We start from the raw sequence: 16,291 nt of genomic DNA, 5'->3' as shown, positions 1-16,291 counted from the left end.
TCTTCTGCTATTTCTTCTCCTCTGAGACTGAAACAGCATAACTCTGATTACATAAGACCTGCAAGAATGAAATAAACCCTCTGAATGTTTAATATTTAGCTGATCCTCTTATCTGGAGGGACTTGTTAAACAATTCTTCATTCATAAGAACCAAAAGGAATCATTTTAAGGAGTTTATTCATATAATAGTCTTGATAAATTAGTCATGTTCTCAGAGAAGGGACTACTTAAAGCGCATTGTTTTCCAAGTGGATTAAACACTAATTTTTGGTGGGATTAAGGTCAGTTAAAACAAGCTGTAGTGAGTTTATCTATCCTTTTAAACCTTTTATGTCTCAAACTGTCTAAAAGCTGTAAATTAGTAGTTTGAAATCCAAAGAGAGACAGCTTTCACTGAGATTTTGAGGCTATTTCACATTTGTTTATACTGATGAGTATACACATGCATTTAGCTTTAATAATAAACTGAGTTTTGAAGGAAACATCCTGAAGCCTTTTGTCTTTTTTGATATATTGAGAGTAGACCCTTTAAATGAAGCTTCATGGTCTCAGTCGGTCCAGCTATGACTGTAGCATGGAGGAGTTTCTTGATGAAATCAGGCAGCTTTCTTGTAATATCTGCGGTTTCTGCTAGTTGTTGAAGTTGATTGATAAAAACCAGAGTGACTGGTTTCTTTCTCTGAATGGAAAATGTGTGTGTGGGTTTTTGTGGGCAGCAGTAGCAGCTCGACAGGTTTCAGTGGGAGGACAGAGCGTGATGATGAACCTGCAGTCTCATAGTGAATCACTACAGTGTGATATAAAAGCTATCAGCTAACTTTACTTTGATTTAATATTCTTACTGATCATTAGCACTGAAGAGTCTCTGCTATTCCCTGATGTAGATTAGTGCTTCACTTAATTTTTCTATTTTAGTGGATAAGCCGCATGGCTGGACGATGCTTAAAAATACTTTGTCCTCCTCTGATTTTTTTGGGACTTAATAGTTTAAAACGACATGATGCCAAATAAACACACACAGACCACTGGTGGTTTTCGGGTCATTGGGACATTCACACCATGACCACGGGCTTGTGGCAACCCTACTACCCACCTGGACTGTACTACCTAAAAGTGTGGACTTTGTAATTTCTTTCAACAGATTATTTTCCCATGCCCCTCATAAAATGCGACGACATCCAGAGCACAACTGGGGTTGTGTCAGTCCTCAATCTCGTCCTCAGGCAGCTTACTTGCCATTACACACCTAACTTTAGCCTCAATTTTAGGCCCAAACATGTCTAAAAGTTCTGCACAGTACAACCTGGGAAACCACTCATAGACAGCAATTTGGAAAGGGCTGAGTGTTTGAAAACCACTCGGAGGGTGATTGGATGAACGTTCTGTCTGTCACATCTTTACGGGCCAATCAGAGCAACAAAACACATGAAGTAGCTGATGCACCAAGCTGCACCCGTAACGAAGTAAACTCCATAGAGGACTGTTTAACGCAAACCATGATGACTATAGACTTGTCAGTACACGACTTTTGTTATTTTTGAAAAGAAAAAAACTCACTGCTGTTCTTTTTTCTTCTTTTAACGAAGAAGTGTTGTTAAGTTCTGATAAAACTGGCGTTTTAGCAGCATCCACGCTAATCTCTTCCACCATAACTGCACCGGCCTCTTGTTGCTGCTTGCTTATGTCATGCCTCCACCATGCCTGAAAGTACTGCCCCTCGATGCTGATTGGTCCTGTCACTTTCTAACCGGGCCCAGGCGGTTCAGATGGGAGCTTTGCAAGATGGATTGGCCAGTGAGAAACAAGGAAACGGGCGTGTCCATCTGCTTTGCAAGGTTAGCACAGTACTGCTTATTAATAGATTATTAACATGATTCTATCTTTTTTTACCTGGGTCCTAAAGTCATTTTAGGATGTCTAATCTAAACATCCCTCCCACTTTCATCACACACTGGAGTGTCATCACTGATCATGTGATCAGTCCTAAGATTGTGACTTCTCATCAATCTAAAGCTCTCTGTGTTAAACTGTTGGTGAGTTGCCTACTGCAGTAGCAAGGCTCCAGCCCCCAACTCCAAACAGGAGAGTGGTGTGAAAAAATGGATGGATGGATAACAGCTATAATGTAGTCAGTCAGCTGCAGATTGGCTTCATTAATGGTATTGGGGATGCCATTTGTTGGATGCATGTGTCCTTACAAACAAGGAGTGAGCCATGTCATATCCTTACAATCTTTATTCGGAGTTGCATGCTCAGTGATCGTGATGCAACACGGAAACAAAACATATCATAACAGTGGGGGCCAATACAACATTGCTGTGTCTCACAATAAACACATGCATTTTGCCCTCAATACTGGTCCGAGTGTTTAACTTGTTGCTGTGGAGTCCTGACTGAGGCCAGGCGGCACCAGGGAGACTAGTGTGCTGCAGCACTGATGCTAACTTTGCAGCTAATCCTGCTATTCTAACTCTGAGCTACAGGCAGACATGAGAGCCTGGCTCAAATCTTCAGGAGCTGAGACGTTTTTTGTTGCACTTTCAGCTGAGATGGGAAAACAAAAGCACTTCCCTCTTCCTGTTTTGGTCTTAAAAAGTTGATGGACTTCCTTGTGGTTGAGCGTTCATTTTCCTGGAAGAAAAGAGGACGTCTGGTTGAAGAAAGAGTTGCATTATGAAGTGAGGCTTTCAGACGCATCTCATCTCTTACTATGAGATTATTCTAAAGCAACTGCAGTGTGTATCAACATTTACTTCATAATGATAAGACTGTGGTATTTGGCCATTTAATGACAGCCAGTGTAATGAGAGTTATCGCTGTAGCCTAAATGTGTTACGTTTCTGTGAAAGCTTTAATTCAGTCCCATTGTTTGTCTAAAATAACAGTCTCACAGACGAGCAAGACTGTTAGGTAAATAAAGTATTCAAGTAAACACCTGTTTCACTATTGTGCAGTATTTAGGCTCTGATAAATGGCTCTTTTTGCTGCCACCAAGATGATTTTCCAACTTTGTGCTTAAATTTATGAGCCATTCTCTAACAGGGAACAAAAGCAGGAGTGAGACAGAGCATAAAAAAGTAATGAGGCTTTATTTAACATTTGCTCTCCGGCAGCGGCCCGTGGCAGATCACAAAACGCTCTTAAAACTTTACTGCCAGCATACGATGTTTACAGACTTTAACATGTGGAGTAAACCAGAGCCATAAAGAGAGCAGAAGCCAGATCAGAGCACAGACGAGCTAAAGCTTCTTTCCCTCAACTGCTGTTTTTTTCTGAACATAAACAGCATATCAGATGTTGAAACTAAGACGGTTTACCATTTGGTGCTCATTTTGAGTTTGATGGCAGCAGCACATCTCAACAAAATAGGGACAGGGCCATGCTTACCATTGTGTGGCATCCCTTCTTTTTTAACAACAGTCTGTAAACATCTGGGAGGTGAGGAGACCAGCTGCTGGAGTTTTGGGAGAGGAATATTGTCCCAGTCTTGTCTGATTCAGGTTCTAGCAGCTCAACAGTCCTGACTTCTCTTTGCCTGATTTTCATTTTATGGTCTGGACTGCAGGCAGGCTAATTCAGGACCCAGACTCTTCTACTGTGAAGCCATGCTGTGGTGATGGATGTGGTATGTGGTTTAAATCGTATACCATGTATGCGAAATATACCTTGTGGTGGTTAGCGCTAATACCCCATAAGCAGGAGACCCCTGGTTCGCTTCCCGCTCAGGGAAATAAAGTTTCTTTCCAGAATTTCCCCACTGGGGATCAATAAAGTCTTATCTTATCATATCCAAGGCCTTGAAAAGGATGTTGTCTGGATTAGAGCGTATGTTGCTCTTAAATCTCTATTTTTCAGCTTTCCAGGTGTGTAATCTGCCCACCCCATAGGCACTAATGCAACCCCATACTATCAGAGATGCAGGCTTTTAAAGTGTACGCAGATAACAATCTGGATATTCTCTCTCCTCTTAAGCCTGCAGGCCACGGCATCTGTGGTTTCCAAATGGAATTTCAAATTCAATTCATCTGACCATAGAGCAGTTTTCCATTTTGCCTCGTTCCATTTTAAATGAGCTTTGGTCCAGATAAGACAGCAGCATTCCTGGATTGTGTTCAAATATGGGTTCTTCTTTGCATGATCCAACTTTAACTTCATTTGTGGATGACACAGCAAACAATTTTTGGAAGTGATTTAAAGTTCAGAATCATGCCTGTTTTTAATGTTTGCCGCCCGAGGGCCCAAAGAACACAAGCATCCAATTTTGACCTTTGGCCTTGTCTATTGTGCTCAGAGATTTCTCCAAGATTCTTTGAATCTTCAATGATATTATTTACTGTAGTTGGTGGGATAGCCAAAGTCTTTGCAAGTTTGTGTTGAGGAACATTTTTCTGAAATTGTTCCACAATTTTTAGATGCAGTTTTCCACAGATTGGTGAACCTCTGCCAGTCTTCTCCAATCCCTCTTTATACCCAGTAATGTTACTGACCTGTTGCCAATTAACACGAGTAGTCTAACATGCTCCTCCAGCTGTTACTTACTTTTCCAGCCTTTTGTTTCCCTGTCCCTTCTTTTGTGAGATGTTTTGCTGCAATCAAATTCAGAATGAGCGAATATTTTTTTAGGAAATGGTAAAATGTCTCAGTGTCAACACCTGATGTTTATGATCTTTTGTGAATAAAATATAGGTTTATGAGATTTTAAATTCATTGTAGGGCTGGGCAATTAATGGAAATTAGATGAAATCGCAATATGACCTGCAATTTTTAAATCACAGAAGGTGCAAAATTTCCTTAGACTCATATTTGTGTCAAAATACCATTTTGAAACTTTTTTACATCTGAGATGTTGTACATTGCATGTCATGCAATCATTCTAGTGGCATATTTTTAGAGTAGTGTACAAAAAAATCCTTTTTTTTTTTTAAATTTTAATGTTTTTCTTGTTAAATTTGAGAACTATAGAAAAAGCATCATTACCTTTAATACAGCAGTTCATATCCAATTTGCAAAATGAGTCAAAATCATCACAATTAGATATTTTTTTCCACAATTGTTCAGCCCCAGTTCAATCTATCTAATATTGTATTGGCTATAGCACAGAATAAATTATAACTTGTTTTTGTGGAAAATGCATGGGATGAGAAACTTCAGAAATAATCGCATATTAAATTGTAATTGCAATATTGGGTAAAAAAAATCACAGATTATGTTTCCAAATCATTCAGCCCTAATTCATTGCCTTATTTTTATTTACATTTTACACAGCGCCCCAACTTTTTGGGGATTTGCATTCGCTGTTGGTACATGGCACACATACATGCTTATTGTTATATCAAAATCATTGGACAGATGACTGAGACAATGCTGGGATATCCAGGGATTGTTAACAGATGATCACTTTGCAGTAAAACAGTGTGGCTCCCATTCAGGCTCGGGCTGTTTTGAGGGAATGTTTGTTATCTCATTGCCTTTCTGAATGGTATCAGCAGAGCCATTATGAATGGATGAAAGCGTCAGGACTGTGGATCTCTGTTGAGAAAATGTGACATAAAATCACCTAGAATTGAATGGGTGTGGCTTTGCAGAGAGAAGCAGAAAGTTGCTTGCCAGCTTTGGCTGAACTCTGCCTTTAACACGGTGCACTTTCATTGGTCCTCATCAATTCACCCTTCAAGAATGAGGCTATTAGGATCTGTGGTTGTAAAGGTATGCAGTGCAGCTACACAGTATGCATTTTAAAAGACAGACAGATGGACAGATAGAAGTCCCCTTCTTTAAGATTCACCTTAAATAACCAGATACCACGGCAGAATAATGTCTGACTTCAAACAGAGAGAGCAGAGTCCATCATGCTGGCGAGGACAGGCTGTCTGGTGCTGCAGATGCACGCTGTCTCTATTTAATGTCTGCTTCCCGACTTTCATATAACCGGTATCCTCAGATGACCCTGAATGCAGCAGCCTGAGTGCAGAGCTGGACTGAAGTGAACCCGGCGGTATTATGTTGTGTGATGTTTTATCTTTTATACATCTACAGCCTCCAGTGATCCCTCCAGTCATCCAACAATAGTTCAGGCTCAGTACCATGGCTCCTGTAGAGGACACAGACAGAACAAATACATTTTTCAAAGATCTGCTCTTTAAATGTTTGATTTTATACAAGCCAAACAACAAACGCTGAACCAGAACTACATACAAACCCGGCATGTGTTTCAGGGTGAAATCCTGGCTAAATTTAAGTTTGTTTTGTGAAAACCAAGGTGAAAAGTTGACTGTTGCATGTTTTTCAAAACTAATCGAAGTCCTATTGTGATCTAGAACTTACAAATCCACATCAACATGAGCTAAGCTGTATTGAAGAAGGGTGGAAACACTTTCTGATAAATCACCATCTTGACACCTCTGAGCCAAAATGAGCCACACCTTTCCTTTGGCAGTTTCAGACATTCAGCAAAGCCCCTTCACACGTGCATGTGCATCTGAACTTATCAAGACCTAGGGATGAAGAATACTTTGTTTTTTTAATCCCGATTATAATGCACATGCACAATAGTCACCTCACAGGGTGTGCAATGTTAAACACAGCTTAAAATCTAAGCGTCACTTCTGTGATGTTTGATGGAAACCAAAAGCACAAGTTTTCTTGTTTCCTTCACTGATCTGCATTAAAGTCTGTCTGATATGACTGAACACTGCATGTAGAGCCTGTATGTCTCGGTATGTAACATTCAGACTACAGGTGATGCTGCTTATGATGCTCGTGGCAGACGCTGAGTTATGTGAGGCCGATCTTTAATTGGAGTATTCATGCTATCAGCAGATTGCATTCTGCCACAGCATAACACTCCTGATAGGGGATAGGAAATGATTTCTGCACAGAGAAATCCTAATAAAATGCCACAGTCTTTTGCTGTTTTTCTTCATATTGCTAAAAATACAATCAGGATGCTTTTGAGTCCTAAAAGCTGTTACAAAGTCAGGCAAAAAAGTCTTAAAAGCTCACAAAGAAACAGCAGACGACTTGGATTAAAAGTCTCCGTTTGAAGCCTGGAGAAGCGGAGTCGCTCACATATGGTCTGTTTCCACCAAGCAGTCCAGTTTGGTTCAGTTAAATTTAACATAGTTCAGCACAGTTTCCACTGCTAATATCCATCATGCCTTGCTCATTGTGATTGCAGATCCCTCTCTTTTTTGAGATTTGGATGGTTAAAGATGGCTTTTCATTTGGGGCCAGGTTGGCTTTTTAAAATGTCTGAAACAGAAATGCAGATGGGAGCCTGGCTCTAAAATGTGGGACAGCTCCTATGGTTCATATAAAAGAATGGACTCATTCATATATGAAACATTATTACTTGGTTGCTTACCCCACAATGTTTATTTGCTTAGTAGAAAATCACATTTCCATTTGAGGGATTTTCATGACAAATCGAGCTGTTAAAGGGTCGCAGCTAGCCTCTTACCTCACGACAAGACTTTCAGGACTCTTGTCTCCCTTTGTCTGACAGAACTAAGTTATTTGTGATGTTGATTCCCTCCACACTTAGGCTGGGCAATTAATTGAATTTCAAATTAAATGATAATATATATATAGGTTCCTAATTGTAGTAGGTGCATTATTTCTTAAACCTGAAATATGTGCCAAAATACCAGGTAAATGCATTTTTTTAGGGATGTGCAATATAAAATTTGTCCTGATGCGCAATATACTGATATATACATATATAAGATGTATTTTTTGGGTTTTTTATGTCTTTATTGATAATGGTGGACAGTGACCAGTGTCAAAAACAGGAATAAGAGAGCTGGGGAGAGACATGTGGTAAAGTGCCACAGGCTGGATTTGAACCCGGGACTGCTTACATGGGGTGCACTTTAAACCACGAGGCCACCTGCACCCCCAGAATGCTGATATTTACAAATCATTTTTAATGATACAGATGTCAATGCGCATTAGAGATGCATGCGGTTAAATTCATTTATCAAATTAGCTGGCATGAGATTTATGAGTCAGTTAAACAAATTGCCTGTTTTTTTTTTGTTTAAACATGTGCTTGAAATCCCGGTCTATAATGTTCTATTTAATGAACCTCCCGCCACTAGAGGCCGCTGTAGCTTTGGTTATTAGGCACTGCCTTCCTGTTTGAGCTTCCCCTGGCACTTCACTGGATGTAAACATGAGAAGCTCAGCAGTAGCTTAGCTGTTAGCGTGCAGCAGGAACTAGTGATGGGAGAAAAAATCAATACAGCATAGTATCACGATATTTTGTTCGGTGATATATCCTATTGTCTCGGTCGATTTTTTCAAATTGATTGTTAATACGAATTGAAGTCTATGATAATGGAACAATAAAATCAATTGTTTGTCCAGTGAGATCAGCAGAGGTGACGGTCATAGAGCAGGAGAAAATTAGTACAACAAACATGGCAGCACCAGGGGAAGGACAGGAATGCAAGCAGAGCATGAATGAGATGGACATGACACATGGAGTTTGCAAGGCAGAAATATGACAAACATGGGAGCAAGACTGATGCTAAATCAGCTAAACAGTTGAAAAAATGGTATAGATCACAATATATCGCAATATATGGCATCCCAATACTGACTGTATTGCAAAATGTTTAAAATTGCAATAACATTGAATCATGACCCAAGTATCATGATGATATCGTATTGTGGGGCCACTAGCTACTCCCACCTGTAATAGGATCAGCCTGGTATGACAAGTTTTTCATGTAGTAAATGGAAATAAAGTGGTATGTAGGCTGTCGAGGGTTGAACTCCTGTATAACTACTCAATGCTCATCAAAGAACGATATGAATCTGCAAAGGGAAACAAACAGAAACAAACTGAAAATATTAAATGAAAACACAAATTAAGTTCTCCCCCCATTCTTTACTTTCTATCTCATTATTTTTACTCTTTACTTTTTCAAATTTTTACGACTTAACAAAGGATATTTTAAATCTTCAAGGTTAAATTTACGTATCTGTACTGGAGGAAATCTGCAGACTTCAGACCTGCGGGCCAGTTCTAATTAGAATATATATGATCTTGCGGGCCGGGTAAAACTGCACCACAGGCTTGTTTTGGCCCCCGGGCCTTGAGTTTGACACTCGTCCTGGAAGGGATGCATCTAATACAGGTTGCTTTCATGTTAATGCAAAACGTCCTACTCGCTCTTTGCTCAGCGCAATTCTCTTCCTTGAATCAGTTGAAGAATTTCTTCCTTGCAGCGCGACCTGACTGCACACGACACAAGTGAGCATTGGTGACAAAATCAGACTAATTCAGCTGCTTCCTTCAGCGTCTCAGCCACTACACTCTCAGATATTTTCTTTTACGTATCAGACTTCATTTGGTTATCCTAACTTACACGATGCATATTCTCTCCATTCTGTGCTGGCTAAGAAAAGCAGGATGAAGACAACTTTGGCTGGAGAAAACTTCTAACAAGCAAACAAATTATAGATCTGCAATGTAATCTGCAAATCCTCTGTCAGTGGAATCAATCATTTGTGTAGCTCATGATTGCATTCTGATGCTTCTTTTCACAAATATCATGTCTGCAGATGCCTGCGTCTGCGGTGTTTCAGCCACATCCTCTGACATTTAGGTTGTTTAATCTTTGCACAGACAGTTTATGTTCTCAAACCTTTCTAAGGAAACCAAAAACAAGCAGAGGAAATACTCCTAAGATATCTTTAGCTTTGCTCGGTGTGAGAATGACCTGAAATCAACCCCGCCACAGTGGCACAAATAAAACATTACATCACAGAGCAGTGGCCGGGCGTCATGTGACGATAACATCTGTGTGAAGCTCATCAGCGTGTGACAGGCAGTGCTACAGTGTGTGTATGCTCAGCAGCCCCCACCCCCCCCCCACCCACACACACACACACATTTCATCTCTGTCTCTAACTGGGCTTATTTCACGGTCTGATGAGTGCACAGAGGCGGGCCAGCAGACTCACCGCTGTCACAGGAGACTTTAAAAGCAGCGTGTTTCTCTGAGTGTGTGTGGAGGAGGTTACAACAGAGGTTTGTGTATGTTTTCACCTGGTGTTCCCTCTCTCGTCGTGACTCAAGTGGTTGAACTCCTACAATTGAGCTGTGAATCAGACAAAGTGACAGCAGGACGAGTCACTGCTGCCTCCACAGACATCTGCTATCAGAAACACTGCAGCCTTGAACTCGTCTGCTTAAGTGGTGAAATGTTCTTAATTTTAACTCCATTGCCAACCATTTGAGGCTGTGGCATTTGGCTTGTCAATCAACCAGTGTGGGTCATCAAGTTAGGCATTAATGCCTCTGAGTTTTATATGGCAGGTTAGCTGAACACAACAAGCTTTCTTTTTAAGTTCAAGATAAACCAAACCAGTTAGAAATCAGATTAGGGATGGAGAATTTTCCAAATATTTGAATAGACATTTGTTTTATCACTTTTAAAACTAAGTTCCATAACTTTCACTGGCACCTTTAACGCGGCACTACACCAGACGATTGCTCTAATGCACCCGAAACCTGGTCACTGATTGCCATTAAATGACTAAAGAAGAAGAACGAATAGCAGGCCTGTGGCCCAGAACCAACCCAAAGTGGCCCAGACTGTGGTCATGCCAGAGATGCAAGTTTCCCAAGTTTTTGTAAATTCCCACAGTATTTGAGACTGTGAATACAACACTCCATGTAGCCTAGCAACAGTCTACCTACAATGCACTGTGCTGATTTAAAGTGTGGCTGTCAGTGCTAACAGAAGTAGCCCCAAAATACCGAGTATAAAACATGTCCTTTTCAGCTGTAGCTACAACTGTGCAAATTTAGTTTTTATGCACCATACGACATGCCTGGGTAAGATGTGACCAAAATTATTATTTACAGAATTGCTTTTAATTTTTCATTCTATTTGTTTTATTTTTTATCCCAGTTAATAAAAATGTTTCTACTACTTCAGGTTATGTTCAAATACAGCTCTGTTTTATGCACGTTTGATGTGCTTTTGTCATGTTGTCATATTGAACTTCAAGAAACTAACGTAGCTTCTCTTAATTTAGGCGTGTCAAACTTTTTGTGGTAGAAAAAGTTACACATTTTGTTTATTAAGGCAATCTTCATGTTGCACATAACTTTTCAGGGCTGAAAAATACTAGAAGTAACACACATTGACATTGCTGTTTTTTGTCTTTTTATAGTGTCTTCTGTACTTCTTAATGTAAAGGAAATTCTGTGTATTTACATTGATTAAATGTTAAGTCAAATGATTGGGACCGGCATTGACCTCAATATTATTCAGGCAAATAAATAGCTAACTTGGAGGCCTTAACACACCCCAAAACTTTCACCAAACTTGTCTGAAGGATTTCATCCAATGGACTCTGGGCTTTTCTTGCTGATTCTAAACAAGTTGGAGGTCTTAAATTACCAAGAGCTTGAGTTTTCACCATAGGACAGGGCCACAATCTGGTCCTAATGTTTGAATTATGGTTTCTTTCCTCCTACATCGCTTTAAACAATCAGCCCCTGCACACCATTCAACTTTGGCTTTTGATTTTGGCTCTACATGTGGATCGTGATGAGACCTAGATAAAAGCCCCTTGGACCCAGACCAAATCCCAACAGGAAGTCCACAAGCTTCACTTTAGTTTCAAAATGAAGCCATTTGTTGTGCTACATGAATTCAACCTGTAATAACTTTTGTATAGATTATTCTGTTCTTCAAAATTTTATGGCAAGACAACAGTATGGCCCTGACCACACCTAAATGCAGACAGTTCATTACATTGCCCTCTACCGGCAACAGGAAGTGACATAAATAGGCCATGTTTTTGTTCCTCTTGTTGTGCTGAAACTATAAAGCTCAGATTTTGAACTGAAGTCCTCAATATATGTCCACATGTTTCCTTGAAGGACACCTCACTGCTGATGGTGAGCATTTAGATATGTAAGCAGTTTCACAGGAAGTTCGTTTAACTCTCATATAACATTTGATTTACTTCAAGTCTCACTTATGATCAAGGTATGCCCCTCTACACATTAAAAAAATGATTTTGCTGAAGTGCCACCTACTGTAAGAAGCCAGTGACACCTCTAACATCAAATGTCCCATCTTCTTTAAATTTCACATGACAAAAATTTCAGTCCTGGGGCGCACCAGTAGTTGAGTGGTTAGAGGGCGCACCATGTATGCAGGCGGCAGGGGTTCGAATCCGGCCTGGGGCACCATTTCCTGCATGTCTCTCCCTGCTCTCTTCCCTGCTTCCGAATCTATCCAATGTCCTCCTATCCCTAATAAAGGCACGACAAAGCCCAAAAGTAATTTACTAATCTACATTGTATCTCTGCTGTGCTGCAGCACACTGAAGGGGTTGCTAACTCCAGGATTTCTAACACCCAACTTTTACCCATGGTTGCTGCACACCCTGACATGCAACTCTAACTAAATTTACTCCTATACTGACTGAGAACCAGAATTAGCTGATTTTGTGCCTGCTCAGCAATGAATAAGAACTGGCCTGTCCTCTCCTATATAATCCATTAAATTGCAGATCCTAGACTCATGTATGCGAGCTGTTCATGCCATATTATACTCTTGGAAAAACAGCTCCAGATACACTAGCTTGGGGGTTTTCAGCAGAAGAGAAGAAGACTGAGCTTTGGTTTGATGTATCTTTCTTCAGTGCATATCATAGATTAATATTGATGACTTTAAAGCTCTCTACTACAACAAACATTGTTCACTGAGGCAGTGAGAAGGGGAGAGGCAGTGAGGTATGGATTTTAAGCAATAGCTGAATAAAACGGTCCCGGATTGTAGTAAAGCATCAATGCAATCAGCAAAAAATCTGAAGTTAGGCTATAAAGGACCTAGGACACATTTGACTGACTTCAGTATCACCAGTGCTATCGTCCAACTTTTATGAGCTCTTACCTCTTCTATAAATGACTTTCTTCTCAGTGTGATGACAAATTTCCGAGTTTGAGTCAGAGATGAGTTTTGGACGAGTCTAAAAGTGATACACTTTTGATGATGACAAACTGTGTTGTCCTGGTTAGCCACCTGTTAGCAGCAGCCTGTCAAAATAAGTATAAAAAAACTTCACAAGTGGACACACTTTCAGATGTATTTTACATTAGTGAAAAAAGTGTTAAAATCTGTTGTGCTCAGGTTTATTGACCCATGGAAACCGAGAAGCAGACTGCTGTTGAATGTTTGAGTTTTTTCTGTTATGAGAGACATTGTGAAACTAGTTTGGTTGATGGAGCAAAATCTAATTTTACTTTTACCACCGTTTCCTGTTTAAAAGTAGTATCACAATCATGCCATATCATGATGTCTTTGCTTCATGTATTTCTGTAGTGTGCTCAGCTAAACTTTCAGCTAAAGTTTCTTCTTCTGTTTTTGTTTCAGGCTCCAATGAGAGGCTCTCCATGATGAGGAGCTAACACCGTCGGCCACATAACCGCAGGAACAGACGTGGCTGCTGCACCATCCACAGTCGACGCATGGCGGTATTAGGGGTAAGACGGGCCGCACCAGGGCTAACTTTCACCAACATTGTATCACTATGAGATCAGCTGATTTGTTAACAAGTCCTAAAAGCACAAGGAACATATATTACCAGCAGACGTATACATTTAATGAAGAAAGGTTGATAATGAAGCTGGGGAGGGTCAGACAAAAGATTGATGGACAAACAACATCAGATGCAGTGCAGCTCAGTTTATCAGTGAAGTGTGTGAACAACAGTGTAGACTGTGGTCTGTCAACAAACGATTGTTCTCTTAATAAACACCTTGTGCTCGGCAGTATTGGTTCCTGTGTGCCTGCTAGTTATAATGTTTATCATAAAAAAATAGAGCACAGCAGCAATTCAGTTCATGGTTTCATGCTGCTCTTAATAAGATGTCATCCAAACAGATTTCCATTATTGAAACTGTGAACTTTGGCAACTAATACTAGCTAAAAAGAGATCTTTGATAAGAAAAAATCTGTTGAAAAATTTGTTTGGTTTTTGGCATGGAGATTTAAATGAGAAGACAATGAAAGTGCTGGACTGCGAGACACTCAAAAGCCACAATAATCCTCCTGTGTGTATAAGGTATGCCTATATTTTCTTCAGTGTATTTTAAATCTGCTTAGATATTGACATTACATTAATATAACTGCTTTACATTTATGATAATTTCTCCATTTGAATAGTTTAGTAAGTTCAAAGAAAGTAAGTGTCTTGACTTAAAGACTTAAAGACTAAAATGTAGGGGCGTTTTTATGGACTTCAGCTTGACTAAAATGTTTTCCATTTTTCGTAGACTTAAACTAGACTAGAACTAAAAGGTTAAAATGACTTAAACAGGACTAAAACTTAGACCAAATTTAAAATAGTTAAAATTAACACTGAATTGAAATAACTCTTATTTCCTGTATATACTTTGATATAACAGTCAATTTATTAGGTCCATAAATACAGCTTAAATGACGAGTGTGGCTTGGCTGGGAGAAGTGGTGCGAAGGCAAGGTTAGGGCTAGGCTGAATATTTTGGCCTGAACTAAGCTCTTATTTAGATGCTGCTGGTAGAGTTTATATTAGAGCTGTCAGCATGGATTTATTAACAGCAAGGAGATTAAGAATTTACAGATTAAGGGCACTACTACTACTACTGCTACTTCAAATCCCCAAGTTTAAATGCTACATAAGACATTAAAAAAAGTTAAAGCTTAAAAAAACAGTTAGTTGCAAAAATCCCTCATCTCATTTGTTATTTTTCTTACATGGATAGCGCATATTAACATTAACTCCTGTAAAGTGTAAATATGTATGCTTTAAAGGGAGTACTGGGCTTCAGTGAGTCATTTTGTACATGCACTCCTGCATATTTTTAATGTGTAACAGTGTTAAACACTATAACTGACAAAAAGAAGCACTTTGAAGCTGTCTCCTAGCTCTAAATAAAGGTTGTAGATCACACTGCTGTGGCAGTGCTGCACTCAAACAAAAAAATCCTAGTCAGGATCATAAAGTACAGTTATTTTTGGTAATTTCTTTATCAAATCGAGACAAAGATATGAATTGTGCCATGTTGTAGATGTGGAAAAATAATGTATTTCTTCAACTGAAAAACAACTACATTTTTAAACTGTGATTTAAACAGGGATTAGCCTTGATTAACTGTCAAACTTTAGCAATTATTTTGGATTTATTTATTTAATTTAAAAATGTCTGACAGCCCTAGTTAATAGCTGTTAGCTTTGCTGTATCCATTGTAACTTAGTTATACAGTTTTAAGTGTTTGAGTGCTACCAAAAATTCTTAGAAAACCAAAGACTCTCGAGTATCAGTAAAGCAATCTTTTAAATTGCTTGTTTTGTCTGACTCATGCTGTTAACCCAGAAGGAATTTAATTTACTGACCCAAAAGACAAAAACAATAAAAAAAATCAGGGTTATTTCACCTCTTTGCTTGGAAAACAAGTCCAGCAAATAGATGATCAAAGTGCTTGTTTTTTGCTAGATTGGCTAATCCATTATTCTGACTGATATTACGAGCTCTTTTGAGTGACTGAGAGGAAAAATAAATCTTCAGTTAAACACAAACTAAATCTTTCCTTACTCTGCAAACACATTGATTGAAACAGTCCCATGCCTGTCTAGTGTCATACTTCTTTGCATCTCCTTCTCTGTCCAGACATTTCCCCTCTTTGAGATCTCAGTGAGAGTTTTGGATCAGACCGGAGCCTCTAAGTGATGGATGTCAGCTTTCCCACTGTCTCATTCAGCAGACAGAACAGGCTATTAGTGGCTGTGAGTGGTTGTTGGCTGTAATTTTGAATCTGACTGTTTGGCAGAAACTGTCTGTTGGTTTGTCAGCCCAATCAGTTGGTTATTTATTTTTACTCCGGAGCTACAAAAATAGGAGCATTTGTAGAAAATGCTGGAGTGTTCTGGTTTTTAAACTCTATTGTTACATATGCAGTCTGAATGAGAAATGAGCACAGGATTGTTAGAAAGGGCTCCAGTGATTGTTTTGGTCTTCGTCTATTGTCATTACTCTTGCAGGAAAGACAAGATTTTACCCCAACTTATTGAGATAGCAACTTGGACTGGGTAACTATTCTGAGAGGATCTCTGTGTGCTAAAACAGGGTCCTTAATTTGCCCTGGAATTTTTACAGTACAGATTACAGACATGGTTGATTGACACAGGATTTAAACAGATATTCTCTACAATTACAGTGCAACATCAGCCATCAGTGCCCATGGGACATACATGTATGTCCCACAGGGCGCTGATGGCTG

At 39.5% G+C, this 16,291-nt stretch overlaps 1 protein-coding gene across 2 annotated transcripts in view; it reads left to right on the top strand.

The window, feature by feature from the left end:
- LOC121516714 (polycomb group RING finger protein 3) overlaps positions 1–16,291 on the top strand; it is a 120,844-nt gene that overhangs the window by 43,380 nt on the left and 61,173 nt on the right. For both annotated transcript variants that reach the window (XM_041798115.1, XM_041798114.1), the window contains exon 2: positions 13,407–13,516. In XM_041798115.1, coding sequence (XP_041654049.1) covers positions 13,502–13,516 — 15 coding nt within the window. In that variant the 5' untranslated portion in view covers positions 13,407–13,501. The remainder of the gene's footprint in view (positions 1–13,406; positions 13,517–16,291) is intronic.

This window comes from Cheilinus undulatus, linkage group 10, assembly GCF_018320785.1.
Source record: "Cheilinus undulatus linkage group 10, ASM1832078v1, whole genome shotgun sequence".
Classification (NCBI taxonomy): domain Eukaryota; kingdom Metazoa; phylum Chordata; class Actinopteri; order Labriformes; family Labridae; genus Cheilinus; species Cheilinus undulatus.
This window is presented reverse-complemented; position numbering and strand designations above follow the sequence as displayed.